Genomic DNA, 16,418 nt, shown 5'->3' with positions numbered 1-16,418 from the left:
TGTCTCTGACTGAAGACCTGTAGACCTGTTACAGGACTGCCTCTGACTGAAGACCTGTTACAGGACTGCCTCTGACTGAAGACCTGTTACAGGACTGTCTCTGACTGAAGACCTGAAGACCTGTTACAGGACTGCCTCTGACTGAAGACCTGTAGACCTGTTACAGGACTGTCTCTGACTGAAGACTTGTTACAGGACCGTCTCTGACTGAAGACCTGTTACAGGACTGTCTCTGACTGAAGACCTGTAGACCTGTTACAGGACTGTCTCTGACTGAAGACCTGTTACAGGACTGCCTCTGACTGAAGACCTGAAGACCTGTTACAGGACTGCCTCTGACTGAAGACCTGTTACAGGACTGCCTCTGACTGAAGACTTGTTACAGGACTGCCTCTGACTGAAGACCTGTTACAGGACTGCCTCTGACTGAAGACCTGTTACAGGACTGTCTCTAACTGAAGACATGTAGACCTGTTACAGGACTGCCTCTGACTGTAGACCTGTTACAGGACTGCCTCTGACTGAAGACCTGTTACAGGACTGTCTCTAACTGAAGACATGTAGACCTGTTACAGGACTGCCTCTGACTGAAGACCTGTTACAGGACTGTCTCTGACTGAAGACCTGTTACAGGACTGCCTCTGACTGAAGACCTGTTACAGGACTGTCTCTGACTGAAGACCTGTTACAGGACTGCCTCTGACTGTAGATCTGTTACAGGACTGCCTCTGACTGTAGACCTGTTACAGGACTGCCTCTGACTGTAGACCTGTTACAGGACTGTCTCTGATTGAAGACCTGTTACAGGACTGCCTCTGACTGAAGACCTGTTACAGGACTGTCTCTAACTGAAGACATGTAGACCTGTTACAGGACTGCCTCTGACTGTAGACCTGTTACAGGACTGCCTCTGACTGAAGACCTGTTACAGGACTGTCTCTGACTGAAGACCTGTTACAGGACTGCCTCTGACTGTAGACCTGTTACAGGATTGCCTCTGACTGAAGACCTGTTACAGGACTGTCTCTAACTGAAGACATGTAGACCTGTTACAGGACTGTCTCTGACTGAAGACCTGTTACAGGACTGTCTCTGACTGAAGACCTGTTACAGGACTGCCTCTGACTGAAGACCTGTTACAGGACTGCCTCTGACTGAAGACCTGTTACAGGACTGTCTCTAACTGAAGACATGTAGACCTGTTACAGGACTGCCTCTGACTGTAGACCTGTTACAGGGCTGTCTCTGACTGAAGACCTGTTACAGGACTGTCTCTGACTGAAGACTTGTTACAGGACTGCCTCTGACTGTAGACCTGTTACAGGACTGCCTCTTACTGTAGACCTGTTACAGGACTGCCTCTGACTGTAGACCTGTTACAGGACTGCCTCTGACTGTAGACCTGTTACAGGACTGCCTCTTACTGTAGACCTGTTACAGGACTGCCTCTGACTGAAGACCTGTAGACACTAACTCACCTGACGTCTCTCTCTGCAGTTCAAAGATCCTCTCATCCTGTTGCTGTTGGCGTCGGCCGTCATCAGTGTTCTCATGCACCAGTTTGATGACGCCATCAGCATCACTGTGGTATGTTCTAGATGCAACAGATCAAGGTATTAACAGAACCAGCTGATGGAGAACACTAGAACATTGACTTACTGCCTGAAGGTCTCAACAGAACCAGCTGATAAGAAAGTGAATACTGCACACTAGATCAGATGGTGAACTAGAGGGACAGTCCTCTGGAGACCACCGTGGACAAGATTAACCAGAGTCTCTTTGTCTCCTCACAGGCCATCATCATAGTAGTGACGGTAGCTTTTGTCCAGGTGAGTCGTGTTTATAAAAATAATCATGTAATGTTTTATTTTTATGGCCATCAGAAATTAATGTGTGTGTGTGTGTGTGTGTGTGTGTGTGTGTGTAGGAGTATCGATCAGAGAAGTCTCTAGAAGAGCTGGGGAAGCTGGTGCCTCCAGAATGTCACTGGTGGGAGTTTATTTCTTCGCCTTCTCTCTCTCTCGTGTGTGTGTGTGTGTGTGTGTTTGAACACTGTATTGTATCTCAGTTTGAGGGAAGGACACCTGGAGCACCTTCTGGCCAGAGAGCTGGTTCCTGGAGACACCGTCTGTCTGTCGGTGGGGGAGAGAGTCCCAGCAGACCTTCGCCTGGTCGAGGTACACACACACACACACACACACTCTCTCTGATCATCATCATGAGGCTGAAGCCCTACCCGTCTGTCCTCCTCCCTCTAAGGCGACAGACCTGTCTGTGGATGAGTCCAGTCTCACGGGGGAGACGTCGCCCAGCTCCAAGACCACCGGCCACCAGCCGCCGTCCTCCAACGGAGACATCGCGTCCCGCAGCAACGTGGCCTTCATGGGCACCCTGGTGCGCTGCGGCAGAGCCAAGGTACCTCCTCCTGCTCCTCTGGTTGTCTCATCAGCATGTGTTCTTCAGCTGTTCCTTGACTAGAACCACAGTACAATGGGTTCTCTGGTTGTGAATGTGAGGACCTTTAGACCTGAAACCGAACCAGCAGAATGAACTTCTGGGAGTCACGTCAGTGTTTCCACTGGTTGATGCTTCTCTTTCAGCTTTTCCACAGCTGGACCTCTTATGATCTATGTGGTTTTATTAAATTACATTTTATTGTTGAACATTCTGAATTGGTTGATTTTTATTTATTACTTTGGGTATTGTATGTTGTTGTTTATGAATACAGTTGGATTGAAGTTCACATCAGACAGCGTCTTGCTGGTCGTTTTGTACGTAGAGCTGAACTCAAACAGCCTCATGAAGGACAGAAGCAGAAGGAGTGTTCTGAACACACAGGAATATATGAAATGATGTCCTACAACAAGAGTGTTCGTCTTTCTCAGGGCATCGTCATCGGGACCGGAGAGAACTCTGAGTTTGGGGAGGTTTTCAAGATGATGCAAGCAGAAGAGGTACGTAGGTCTCCATCTGATCTGAACACCGAGCTCGAGCCGCTCGGCAACACAAAGCAGGAAGTGAAAAACATGCAAAGCACTGTAACCCAACAGTGGCTGACTCCAGTCATCTGCTGTGTTGGCTTCATGTGGACGACCCTGACTCCAGGAAGTATCACGTCACTGACTTAATTCAGTCTTCTAAAGGTCTACACACGTTTACCTGTTCATGAAAGAAAACACTGCTTTCACATGGAGTCTCTTCAAAGACATTCACAAACAAAGCAGGTAGTGTAGCTTTCAGTTCAACAAGCACCCATTGTTCCACTGTTGAAACAAGTAGACCACTCACCTGCTGCAGGTTCTTTATGTACAGCCACAGTGTAGACCACTCACCTGCTGCAGGTTCTTTATGTACAGCCACAGTGTAGACCACTCACCTGCTGCAGGTTCTTTATGTACAGCCACAGTGTAGACCACTCACCTGCTGCAGGTTCTTTATGTACAGCCACAGTGTAGACCACTCACCTGCTGCAGGTTCTTTATGTACAGCCACAGTGTAGACCACTCACCTGCTGCAGGTTCTTTATGTACAGCCACAGTGTAGACCACTCACCTGCTGCAGGTTCTTTATGTACAGCCACAGTGTAGACCACTCACCTGCTGCAGGTTCTTTATGTACAGCCACAGTGTAGACCACTCACCTGCTGCAGGTTCTTTATGTACAGCCACAGTGTAGACCACTCACCTGCTGCAGGTTCTTTATGTACAGCCACAGTGTAGACCACTCACCTGCTGCAGGTTCTTTATGTACAGCCACAGTGTAGACCACTCACCTGCTGCAGGTTCTTTATGTACAGCCACAGTGTAGACCACTCACCTGCTGCAGGTTCTTTATGTACAGCCACAGTGTAGACCACTCACCTGCTGCAGGTTCTTTATGTACAGATACAGTGTAGACCACTCACCTGCTGCAGGTTCTTTATGTACAGCTACAGTGTAGACCACTCACCTGCTGCAGGTTCTTTATGTACAGCCACAGTGTAGACCACTCACCTGCTGCAGGTTCTTTATGTACAGCCACAGTGTAGACCACTCACCTGCTGCAGGTTCTTTATGTACAGCCACAGTGTAGACCACTCACCTGCTGCAGGTTCTTTATGTACAGATACAGTGTAGACCACTCACCTGCTGCAGGTTCTTTATGTACAGCTACAGTGTAGACCACTCACCTGCTGCAGGTTCTTTATGTACAGCCACAGTGTAGACCACTCACCTGCTGCAGGTTCTTTATGTACAGCCACAGTGTAGACCACTCACCTGCTGCAGGTTCTTTATGTACAGCCACAGTGTAGACCACTCACCTGCTGCAGGTTCTTTATGTACAGCCACAGTGTAGACCACTCACCTGCTGCAGGTTCTTTATGTACAGCCACAGTGTAGACCACTCACCTGCTGCAGGTTCTTTATGTACAGCCACAGTGTAGACCACTCACCTGCTGCAGGTTCTTTATGTACAGCCACAGTGTAGACCACTCACCTGCTGCAGGTTCTTTATGTACAGCCACAGTGTAGACCACTCACCTGCTGCAGGTTCTTTATGTACAGCCACAGTGTAGACCACTCACCTGCTGCAGGTTCTTTATGTACAGCCACAGTGTAGACCACTCACCTGCTGCAGGTTCTTTATGTACAGCCACAGTGTAGACCACTCACCTGCTGCAGGTTCTTTATGTACAGCTACAGTGTAGACCACTCACCTGCTGCAGGTTCTTTATGTACAGCTACAGTGTAGACCACTCACCTGCTGCAGGTTCTTTATGTACAGCCACAGTGTAGACCACTCACCTGCTGCAGGTTCTTTATGTACAGCCACAGTGTAGACCACTCACCTGCTGCAGGTTCTTTATGTACAGCCACAGTGTAGACCACTCACCTGCTGCAGGTTATTTATGTACAGCCACAGTGTAGACCACTCACCTGCTGCAGGTTCTTTATGTACAGATACAGTGTAGACCACTCACCTGCTGCAGGTTCTTTATGTACAGATACAGTGTAGACCACTCACCTGCTGCAGGTTCTTTATGTACAGCCACAGTGTAGACCACTCACCTGCTGCAGGTTCTTTATGTACAGATACAGTGTAGACCACTCACCTGCTGCAGGTTCTTTATGTACAGCCACAGTGTAGACCACTCACCTGCTGCAGGTTCTTTATGTACAGCCACAGTGTAGACCACTCACCTGCTGCAGGTTCTTTATGTACAGCCACAGTGTAGACCACTCACCTGCTGCAGGTTCTTTATGTACAGCTACAGTGTAGACCACTCACCTGCTGCAGGTTCTTTATGTACAGCTACAGTGTAGACCACTCACCTGCTGCAGGTTCTTTATGTACAGCTACAGTGTAGACCACTCACCTGCTGCAGGTTCTTTATGTACAGCCACAGTGTAGACCACTCACCTGCTGCAGGTTCTTTATGTACAGCCACAGTGTAGACCACTCACCTGCTGCAGGTTCTTTATGTACAGCCACAGTGTAGACCACTCACCTGCTGCAGGTTCTTTATGTACAGCCACAGTGTAGACCACTCACCTGCTGCAGGTTCTTTATGTACAGATACAGTGTAGACCACTCACCTGCTGCAGGTTCTTTATGTACAGATACAGTGTAGACCACTCACCTGCTGCAGGTTCTTTATGTACAGATACAGTGTAGACCACTCACCTGCTGCAGGTTCTTTATGTACAGCTACAGTGTAGACCACTCACCTGCTGCAGGTTCTTTATGTACAGCCACAGTGTAGACCACTCACCTGCTGCAGGTTCTTTATGTACAGCCACAGTGTAGACCACTCACCTGCTGCAGGTTCTTTATGTACAGATACAGTGTAGACCACTCACCTGCTGCAGGTTCTTTATGTACAGATACAGTGTAGACCACTCACCTGCTGCAGGTTCTTTATGTACAGCTACAGTGTAGACCACTCACCTGCTGCAGGTTCTTTATGTACAGCCACAGTGTAGACCACTCACCTGCTGCAGGTTCTTTATGTACAGATACAGTGTAGACCACTCACCTGCTGCAGGTTCTTTATGTACAGATACAGTGTAGACCACTCACCTGCTGCAGGTTCTTTATGTACAGCCACAGTGTAGACCACTCACCTGCTGCAGGTTCTTTATGTACAGCCACAGTGTAGACCACTCACCTGCTGCAGGTTCTTTATGTACAGCCACAGTGTAGACCACTCACCTGCTGCAGGTTCTTTATGTACAGATACAGTGTAGACCACTCACCTGCTGCAGGTTCTTTATGTACAGATACAGTGTAGACCACTCACCTGCTGCAGGTTCTTTATGTACAGCTACAGTGTAGACCACTCACCTGCTGCAGGTTCTTTATGTACAGCCACAGTGTAGACCACTCACCTGCTGCAGGTTCTTTATGTACAGATACAGTGTAGACCACTCACCTGCTGCAGGTTCTTTATGTACAGATACAGTGTAGACCACTCACCTGCTGCAGGTTCTTTATGTACAGATACAGTGTAGACCACTCACCTGCTGCAGGTTCTTTATGTACAGCCACAGTGTAGACCACTCACCTGCTGCAGGTTCTTTATGTACAGATACAGTGTAGACCACTCACCTGCTGCAGGTTCTTTATGTACAGCCACAGTGTAGACCACTCACCTGCTGCAGGTTCTTTATGTACAGCCACAGTGTAGACCACTCACCTGCTGCAGGTTCTTTATGTACAGCCACAGTGTAGACCACTCACCTGCTGCAGGTTCTTTATGTACAGCCACAGTGTAGACCACTCACCTGCTGCAGGTTCTTTATGTACAGCCACAGTGACTGTTTTATTTTCTGTTTGTTGTTTTCAGGCTCCTAAAACTCCGTTACAAAAGAGCATGGACCTGCTGGGGAAGCAGCTGTCGCTCTATTCCTTTGGCATTATAGGTATGTTGGTGTTCAGTCCTCGTCATCTCCTCTTCGTCCTCATCATGTTTCTGTGTTCAGTGGTTTCTGTGTCTCAGGGGTCATCATGCTGATGGGATGGCTGCAGGGGAAGAGGATTCTGGACATGTTCACCATCGGAGTCAGGTAACGGATGTTTCCTCTCTGTGTCTGTCTGTCTTAACAATATGAATTAGTCAGCACATCTATTAACAGACTTGCATTGAAGCGCAATCCATTAACAAGTGAAACTAGTTTTTAACACAAGGACAACCAGCCACAAATAGAAACACACACATAATCAGCCTGAAAGCTTTCCTGTTGATTGTGGACACAGTTTATGATCTGGATATCATTAAAACCACCACTTGATGAGGTCTGATGGTGCCTCGGGTGCAGGTCTGTAGTTCATCACCAGTAGAGACTTTGATTACCGGTGTATCTGATGTATTCGTTATTGATCGGTGGTGGTCCCTCCGGTCCCTCAGTTTGGCGGTAGCTGCCATCCCAGAGGGTTTACCCATTGTGGTGACGGTGACGCTGGCACTCGGTGTGATGCGCATGGTGAAGAAAAGAGCCATCATCAAAAAGCTTCCCATCGTAGAAACTCTGGGTATGTGACCTAACAACACTCTTATCAGGTCATGTGATCTATAATACCTCTGTTACTCATATGACTTCATCACAAACATTCAGTATCAACGCATTAAGGAACACTTCATCATTCAGTTTATCATAAACATTCATCATCACATAAAGGAACTCTTTATCATTCAGTTTATCATAAACATTCATCATCATCACATAAAGGAACTCTTTATCATTCAGTTTATCATAAACATTCATCATCACATAAAGGAACTCTTTATCATTCAGTTTATCATAAACATTCATCATCATCACATAAAGGAACTCTTCATCATTCAGTTTATCATAAACATTCATCATCATCACATAAAGGAACTCTTCATCATTCAGTTTATCATAAACATTCATCATCATCACATAAAGGAACTCTTCATCATTCAGTTTATGATAAACATTCATCATCATCACATAAAGGAACTCTTCATCATTCAGTTTATCATAAACATTCATCATCATCACATAAAGGAACTCTTCATCATTCAGTTTATCATAAACATTCATCATCATCACATAAAGGAACTCTTCATCATTCAGTTTATCATAAACATTCATCATCATCACATAAAGGAACTCTTCATCATTCAGTTTATCATAAACATTCATCATCACATAAAGGAACTCTTCATCATTCAGTTTATCACTAACATATATTATATATTTTATTATTCATATATTTCTCATCAATTAGACTGACTCCACAGACGGGGGGCGGGTCTTCGCCGAGGGTCAGTCAGTCTGACTTCCTGTCGTGTTCTTCTTCTTCAGGCTGCTGTAACGTGATCTGTTCAGACAAGACGGGAACTCTGACCAAGAACGAGATGACCGTCACCCAGCTGTTCACGTCGGATGGACTCCACGCTGAGGTGCTCTTCGTCTTCTTTATCATGTTTATCTTCTTCTTCATCACTCACACGTCCAACTCTACTTCCTGTTAGGAAATGAGACTCTACCGTACTCAGCGTCCAACTCTACTTCCTGTTAGGAAATGAGACTCTACTGTCCTCTCATCGTCCAACTCTACTTCCTGTTAGGAAATGAGACTCTACCGTACTCAGCGTCCAACTCTACTTCCTGTTAGGAAATGAGACTCTACCGTACTCAGCGTCCAACTCTACTTCCTGTTAGGAAATGAGACTCTACTGTCCTCTCATCGTCCAACTCTACTTCCTGTTAGGAAATGAGACTCTACCGTACTCAGCGTCCAACTCTACTTCCTGTTAGGAAATGAGACTCTACCGTACTCAGCGTCCAACTCTACTTCCTGTTAGGAAATGAGACTCTACTGTCCTCTCATCGTCCAACTCTACTTCCTGTTAGGAAATGAGACTCTACTGTCCTCTCATCGTCCAACTCTACTTCCTGTTAGGAAATGAGACTCTACCGTACTCAGCGTCCAACTCTACTTCCTGTTAGGAAATGAGACTCTACTGTCCTCTCATCGTCCAACTCTACTTCCTGTTAGGAAATGAGACTCTACTGTCCTCTCATCGTCCAACTCTACTTCCTGTTAGGAAATGAGACTCTACTGTCCTCTCATCGTCCAACTCTACTTCCTGTTAGGAAATGAGACTCTACTGTCCTCTCATCGTCCAACTCTACTTCCTGTTAGGAAATGAGACTCTACCGTACTCAGCGTCCAACTCTACTTCCTGTTAGGAAATGAGACGTAATCGTCCTCTCAGCTTCCAACTCTACTTCCTGTTAGGAAATGAGACTCTACTGTCCTCTCATCGTCCAACTCTACTTCCTGTTAGGAAATGAGACTCTACTGTCCTCTCATCGTCCAACTCTACTTCCTGTTAGGAAATGAGACTCTACCGTACTCAGCGTCCAACTCTACTTCCTGTTAGGAAATGAGACTCTACCGTACTCAGCGTCCAACTCTACTTCCTGTTAGGAAATGAGACGTAATCGTCCTCTCAGCTTCCAACTCTACTTCCTATAGAGTCCTCAAGTTTACGTCCTCAAGTTTCGAGCTTCAACAGGAAGTAGAAGTAGTGGTGGGTTGTTGAACCCCAGATGTTGTCTTGCAGGTGTCGGGTGTGGGCTACAATGGAGCAGGAGAAGTCCTCCTGGACGGAGACGTCGTCCACGGTTTCTCCTGTCCGTCCATTAGCAAGATCGTTGAGGTGAATCAATGTCCACCATCCCATGGACCAGGGATCGAACCACCAATCCTCCAAGTCACCCGGTACAATGATGTCATCACTGTGTGTGTGTGTGTCTCAGGTGGGCTGTGTGTGTAACGACTCAGTCATCAGGAATCACAATTTGTTGGGACGGCCGACCGAGGGAGCGCTCATCGCCCTCGCCATGAAGGTGAGACTGGAGACTGTCAAAAAAACTGTAAATCAAATATATATATATATATATATATAATAAATGAATGATGATGTTGCAGATGGGTCTGGAGAGCCTGCAGCAGGAGTACGTTCGTCTGGAGGAGCATCCCTTCACCTCGGAGCAGAAGTGGATGTCTGTCCGCTGCGTCCACCGGACGCTACAGGTCACATGACTCACGCTGTCCGTGTGTGTTGCCGTGAACTTGTTGATCCATCAATCGATGATTGATAATCTGTGACTCCTCCCCCTTCAGGACAAACCAGGAGTCTTCTTCGTGAAAGGAGCTTACGAGCAGGTGATCGGGCTCTGCAGCTCCTACAACAGCAGAGGGAGTGCTCTGTCTCTGAGCCACCAGCAGAGGGAGCTGTACCAGCAGCAGATCAGCTACATGGGGTCTGCTGGTCTCAGAGGTGTGTGTGTGTGTGTATGTATGTATGTGTGTGTGTGTGTGTATGTGTATGTATATATATATATATATATATATATATATATATATATATATATATATATATATATATATACATATACATATACATACATCAGCTCATTGGTCCATGTCCTCCTGTAGTTCTGGCCTTTGCTTCCGGGTCCCAGATGGGGAACCTGACCTTTCTGGGTCTGGTTGGCATCATCGACCCCCCCAGGTCAGGGGTCAAAGAGGCCGTGGGGATGCTCATCAACTCTGGAGTGGCCATCAAGATGATCACTGGAGACTCCAAGGAGACGGCCGTGTCCATAGGTGAGGGACAAAATATATATAATTATATTATAATATATATGTGTTTTTATATTGAAAGCCGCAGTACGGAGTTTAAAAGCAACAACCAGATATTTAGTTTAAGAAATATTTGTATTCTTTATGATTACACAATAAACAATCAATGAGCTGTCTTCAACTCCTGCAGGACGACTTTCTCACTTTGATTTGCTTCTTTAAAATGTCTCTGAGATTTTTATTTTTTTTTACGTTAAGAACATTTCCTTTTGATTCTAAAGTAACTGCTAAATGTCTCTACTGGTATGCCACAGGGCTCAGTTCTGGGCCCTATTCTGTTTGTTATTTATGTAAGTACATTGGGCAGTAACGTCCCAAATGCCAAATTTCATTTTTATGCTGATGACACAGTTATATACTGTTGTGGCACCACTCTTGCCGAGGCCCTTGGCAACTTACAAATTGCTTTTAACCTTGAAAATCAGCTCATTGAACTAAAGTCTTGAATGCCGCCAAAACCAAACTGTACTTATACTTGATTAGTGATCTCTTCTATATGAATGCCCCAGTCTGCGTTCTCTAGACACTGTGTATCATGGTGCCTTCAGGTTCCTCACTGGTTGTGAAGCCCTCACTCACCGCTGCATCTTATATGCTCGAGTTGAGTGGCCATCTCTGGCAGCACGCCGCCTTATACATTGGCATATTTGTATTTATAAAGCTATCTTGGGTCTGCTCCTCCTACTTATGTAACTACATCTTTAAATCCCAGAGCAATTATTGCTTACATTCCAATGAGCACTGTTTTAAGTTACCTGCTGCTTGGAATGCAAAGCAAACACCTCTAAAGTTAAAGGAGCTCATCAACCTTGTAACTTTAAAGACTCGTGTGAGAGAAATTGGAGCGGCTTCATACCGCATTTGTTCTTGTTTTGGTGTGAATCCGGAGCTTTAGTCCTGTTGCCTTATCTTTTTTAATGTATTTTATTTTTTTTAATGTATTTTATCTGTGTTATATGATTTCTGTTGTGTCTTGTGACTGTTGCAATTTTTCTATGCTGCTGTCTTGTCCAGGCTTCCCTTGAAAAAGAGGTCATTGTATCTCAACGGGACCGACCTGGTGAAATAAAGGCTAAACAAAACATTGATCTCTAATCAATAAGTCCTCCCTCTCTCTGCAGCCAGTCGTCTGGGGCTGTTTTCTAAAGGCTCTCAGTCTTTGTCTGGAGACGAGGTCGACCAATTGGACCTGCAGCAGCTGTCTCACATCGTCCCCAGAGTGAGACAGGCTTTATTAGAACAGTGCTCACACTTCTACCTCACTGGAGACACATGAGACAAATAATAACACATGAGACAAATAATAACACATGAGACAAATAATAACACATGAGACACGTTAAGACAAATAATAACACATGAGACACGTTAAGACGAATAATAACACATGAGACAAATAATAACACATGAGACACGTTAAGACAAATAATAACACATGAGACACGTTAAGACGAATAATAACACATGAGACAAATAATAACACATGAGACACGTTAAGACGAATAATAACACATGAGACACATGAGACAAATAATAACACATGAGACACGTTAAGACAAATAATAACACATGAGACACGTTAATACAAATAATAACACATGAGACACGTTAAGACGAATAATAACACATGAGACACGTTAAGACGAATAATAACACATGAGACAAATAATAACACATGAGACACGTTAAGACAAATAATAACACATGAGACACGTTAATACAAATAATAACACATGAGACACGTTAAGACGAATAATAACACATGAGACACGTTAATAATAACACATGAGACACGTTAAGACGAATAATAACACATGAGACACGTTAAGACGAATAATAACACATGAGACACGTTAATAATAACACATGAGACACGTTAATAATAACACATGAGACACGTTAAGACAAATAATAACACATGAGACACGTTAAGACAAATAATAACACATGAGACACGTTAAGACGAATAATAACACATGAGACACGTTAAGACAAATAATAACACATGAGACACGTTAAGACAAATAATAACACATGAGACACGTTAATAATAACACATGAGACACGTTAAGACAAATAATAACACATGAGACACGTTAAGACAAATAATAACACATGAGACACGTTAATAATAACACATGAGACACGTTAAGACAAATAATAACACATGAGACACGTTAATAATAACACATGAGACACGTTAAGACAAATAATAACACATGAGACACGTTAATAATAACACATGAGACACGTTAAGACAAATAATAACACATGAGACACGTTAAGACGAATAATAACACATGAGACAAATAATAACACATGAGACACGTTAAGACAAATAATAACACATGAGACACGTTAAGACAAATAATAACACATGAGACACGTTAAGACAAATAATAACACATGAGACACGTTAATAATAACACATGAGACACGTTAATAATAACACATGAGACACGTTAATAATAACACATGAGACACGTTAAGACAAATAATAACACATGAGACACGTTAATACAAATAATAACACGAGACACGTTAATACAAATAATAACACATGAGACACGTTAATAATAACACATGAGACACGTTAATAATAACACATGAGACACGTTAAGACAAATAATAACACATGAGACACGTTAAGACAAATAATAAACCATGAGACACGTTAAGACAAATAATAACACATGAGACACGTGAGACAAATAATAACACATGAGACACGTTAAGACAAATAATAACACATGAGACACGTTAATAATAACACATGAGACACGTTAAGACAAATAATAACACATGAGACACGTTAATACAAATAATAACACATGAGACACGTTAATAATAACACATGAGACACGTTAATAATAACACATGAGACACGTTAAGACGAATAATAACACATGAGACAAATAATAACACATGAGACACGTTAAGACAAATAATAACACATGAGACACGTTAAGACAAATAATAACACATGAGACACGTTAATAATAACACATGAGACACGTTAATAATAACACATGAGACACGTTAATAATAACACATGAGACACGTTAAGACAAATAATAACACATGAGACACGTTAATACAAATAATAACACGAGACACGTTAATAACACATGAGACACGTTAATAATAACACATGAGACACGTTAAGACAAATAATAACACATGAGACACGTTAAGACAAATAATAACACATGAGACACGTTAAGACAAATAATAACACATGAGACACGTGAGACAAATAATAACACATGAGACACGTTAATAATAACACATGAGACACGTGAGACAAATAATAACACATGAGACACGTTAAGACAAATAATAACACATGAGACACGTTAATAATAACACATGAGACACGTTAAGACAAATAATAACACATGAGACACGTTAAGACAAATAATAACACATGAGACACGTTAAGACAAATAATAACACATGAGACACGTTAAGACAAATAATAACACATGAGACACGTTAATACAAATAATAACACATGAGACACGTTAAGACGAATAATAACACATGAGACAAATAATAACACATGAGACACGTTAATACAAATAATAACACATGAGACACGTTAAGACGAATAATAACACATGAGACAAATAATAACACATGAGACACGTTAAGACAAATAATAACACATGAGACACGTTAATAATAACACATGAGACACGTTAATAATAACACATGAGACACGTTAAGACGAATAATAACACATGAGACACGTTAATAATAACACATGAGACACGTTAAGACAAATAATAACACATGAGACACGTTAAGACAAATAATAACACATGAGACAAATAATAACACATGAGACAAATAATAACACATGAGACACGTTAATAATAACACATGAGACACGTTAAGACGAATAATAACACATGAGACACGTTAATAATAACACATGAGACACGTTAAGACAAATAATAACACATGAGACACGTTAATACAAATAATAACACATGAGACACGTTAATAATAACACATGAGACACGTTAAGACAAATAATAACACATGAGACACGTTAATAATAACACATGAGACACGTTAAGACAAATAATAACACATGAGACAGGTTAAGACGAATAATAACACATGAGACCCGTTAAGACAAATAATAACACATGAGACACGTTAAGACGAATAATAACACATGAGACAAATAATAACACATGAGACACGTTAAGACAAATAATAACACATGAGACACGTTAATAATAACACATGAGACACGTTAAGACAAATAATAACACATGAGACACGTTAATAATAACACATGAGACACGTTAAGACAAATAATAACACATGAGACACGTTAATAATAACACATGAGACACGTTAAGACAAATAATAACACATGAGACACGTTAATAATAACACATGAGACACGTTAAGACAAATAATAACACATGAGACACGTTAAGACAAATAATAACACATGAGACACGTTAAGACGAATAATAACACATGAGACACGTTAATAATAACACATGAGACACGTTAAGACAAATAATAACACATGAGACACGTTAAGACAAATAATAACACATGAGACAAATAATAACACATGAGACACGTTAAGACAAATAATAACACATGAGACACGTTAAGACAATGTGTCGATGTGTCCTTGAGCAAGACACTTAACCCTGCATTGCTCCCCGTAGCTGTGTTTACGGTGTATAATGTAACATGTAAAGTGTCTTAAGTATCTTAAAAAGCGCTATATAAATTAAATGGATTATTATTATAACACATGAGACACGTTAAGAGAAATAATAACACACATGCATGTCTCCACATTAATATCAGAGGACATCACGTAAAGTCGTCTCATGTCTCCACAGATTGCCGTGTTTTATCGAGCCAGTCCTCGACACAAGCTGAAGATCGTCAAGGTGAGCAGGAGTGAGACCTCCTTTACCTCATGAGGTCCCATGAGATCCCATCAGGTCAAATGGTGAAATGAGAATGAGGCTGTGTGAGCTTAAATGAGGTTGTATGAGGTTCAATGCTTACGTGTGACCGTACGCGAGGTTAAATGGTTCAAAAAGGTCTGTTTGATATCTTCAGTGAAGCATCTTAAGTGGGCGGAGCCGTGATGAGCGGTTCAGATCAGTAGATGTGCTTCGCATGAGTCAGTAAATATTAAAGTGGTCCTCTCGGCAGTCCCTCCAGAACATTGGTGCCGTAGTGGCCATGACGGGCGACGGGGTGAATGACGCTGTGGCTCTGAAGGCCGCCGACATCGGCGTGGCGATGGGCCTAACGGGGACCGACGTCTGCAAGGAGGCGGCAGACATGATCCTGGTGGATGACGACTTCCAGACCATCATGTGAGTCCGTCCTGACCCGTCAGCGAGTGCCTTAAAGAGACAGTACAGATGTTTACAGTGTTTGACTACAGCAGAGAATGAATATTGGTTATATCTAGAATGTTTTATCTCCGCTCTCTTCAAAGACTCCATGTTAATTCACAGAGCCGCCGGTCAGGTACTTTGTTACTTTGGTGTTTTAAAGGTTCATTTGGATTCACCCAACACCACACCTTTCCCTAAGTGAGGGTTTGTTGTCTGCTTCCAGGTCGGCCATCGAGGAAGGAAAAGGAATTTACAACAACATTAAAAACTTTGTGCGCTTCCAGCTGAGCACGTGAGTGAAAACCGACGTTTTCTCTTTGTGTTAAATTACTTGTAACACAATAAACATATGTGGAACAT

General features: G+C 42.9%; 1 protein-coding gene across 3 annotated transcripts in view; it reads left to right on the top strand.

Annotated features, from left to right (window-relative positions):
- atp2c1 (ATPase secretory pathway Ca2+ transporting 1) overlaps positions 1-16,418 on the top strand; it is a 41,465-nt gene that overhangs the window by 15,108 nt on the left and 9,939 nt on the right. For all 3 annotated transcript variants that reach the window (XM_034553098.1, XM_034553100.1, XM_034553101.1), the window contains exons 4-22: positions 1,498-1,587; positions 1,794-1,829; positions 1,928-1,989; positions 2,069-2,177; positions 2,260-2,415; positions 2,886-2,954; positions 6,827-6,902; positions 6,980-7,046; positions 7,388-7,512; positions 8,313-8,410; positions 9,581-9,676; positions 9,777-9,866; positions 9,949-10,053; positions 10,144-10,300; positions 10,459-10,629; positions 11,787-11,884; positions 15,546-15,596; positions 15,868-16,034; positions 16,282-16,350. In XM_034553098.1, the coding sequence (XP_034408989.1) occupies positions 1,498-1,587; positions 1,794-1,829; positions 1,928-1,989; positions 2,069-2,177; positions 2,260-2,415; positions 2,886-2,954; positions 6,827-6,902; positions 6,980-7,046; positions 7,388-7,512; positions 8,313-8,410; positions 9,581-9,676; positions 9,777-9,866; positions 9,949-10,053; positions 10,144-10,300; positions 10,459-10,629; positions 11,787-11,884; positions 15,546-15,596; positions 15,868-16,034; positions 16,282-16,350 (1,892 nt within the window). The remainder of the gene's footprint in view (positions 1-1,497; positions 1,588-1,793; positions 1,830-1,927; positions 1,990-2,068; positions 2,178-2,259; positions 2,416-2,885; positions 2,955-6,826; positions 6,903-6,979; positions 7,047-7,387; positions 7,513-8,312; positions 8,411-9,580; positions 9,677-9,776; positions 9,867-9,948; positions 10,054-10,143; positions 10,301-10,458; positions 10,630-11,786; positions 11,885-15,545; positions 15,597-15,867; positions 16,035-16,281; positions 16,351-16,418) is intronic.

The sequence above is a fragment of the Cyclopterus lumpus genome, chromosome 16 (genome assembly GCF_009769545.1).
Source record: "Cyclopterus lumpus isolate fCycLum1 chromosome 16, fCycLum1.pri, whole genome shotgun sequence".
NCBI lineage: Eukaryota > Metazoa > Chordata > Actinopteri > Perciformes > Cyclopteridae > Cyclopterus > Cyclopterus lumpus.
The sequence above is the reverse complement of the archived record's forward strand: the minus strand, read 5'-3'. Positions and strand labels throughout refer to the sequence as shown.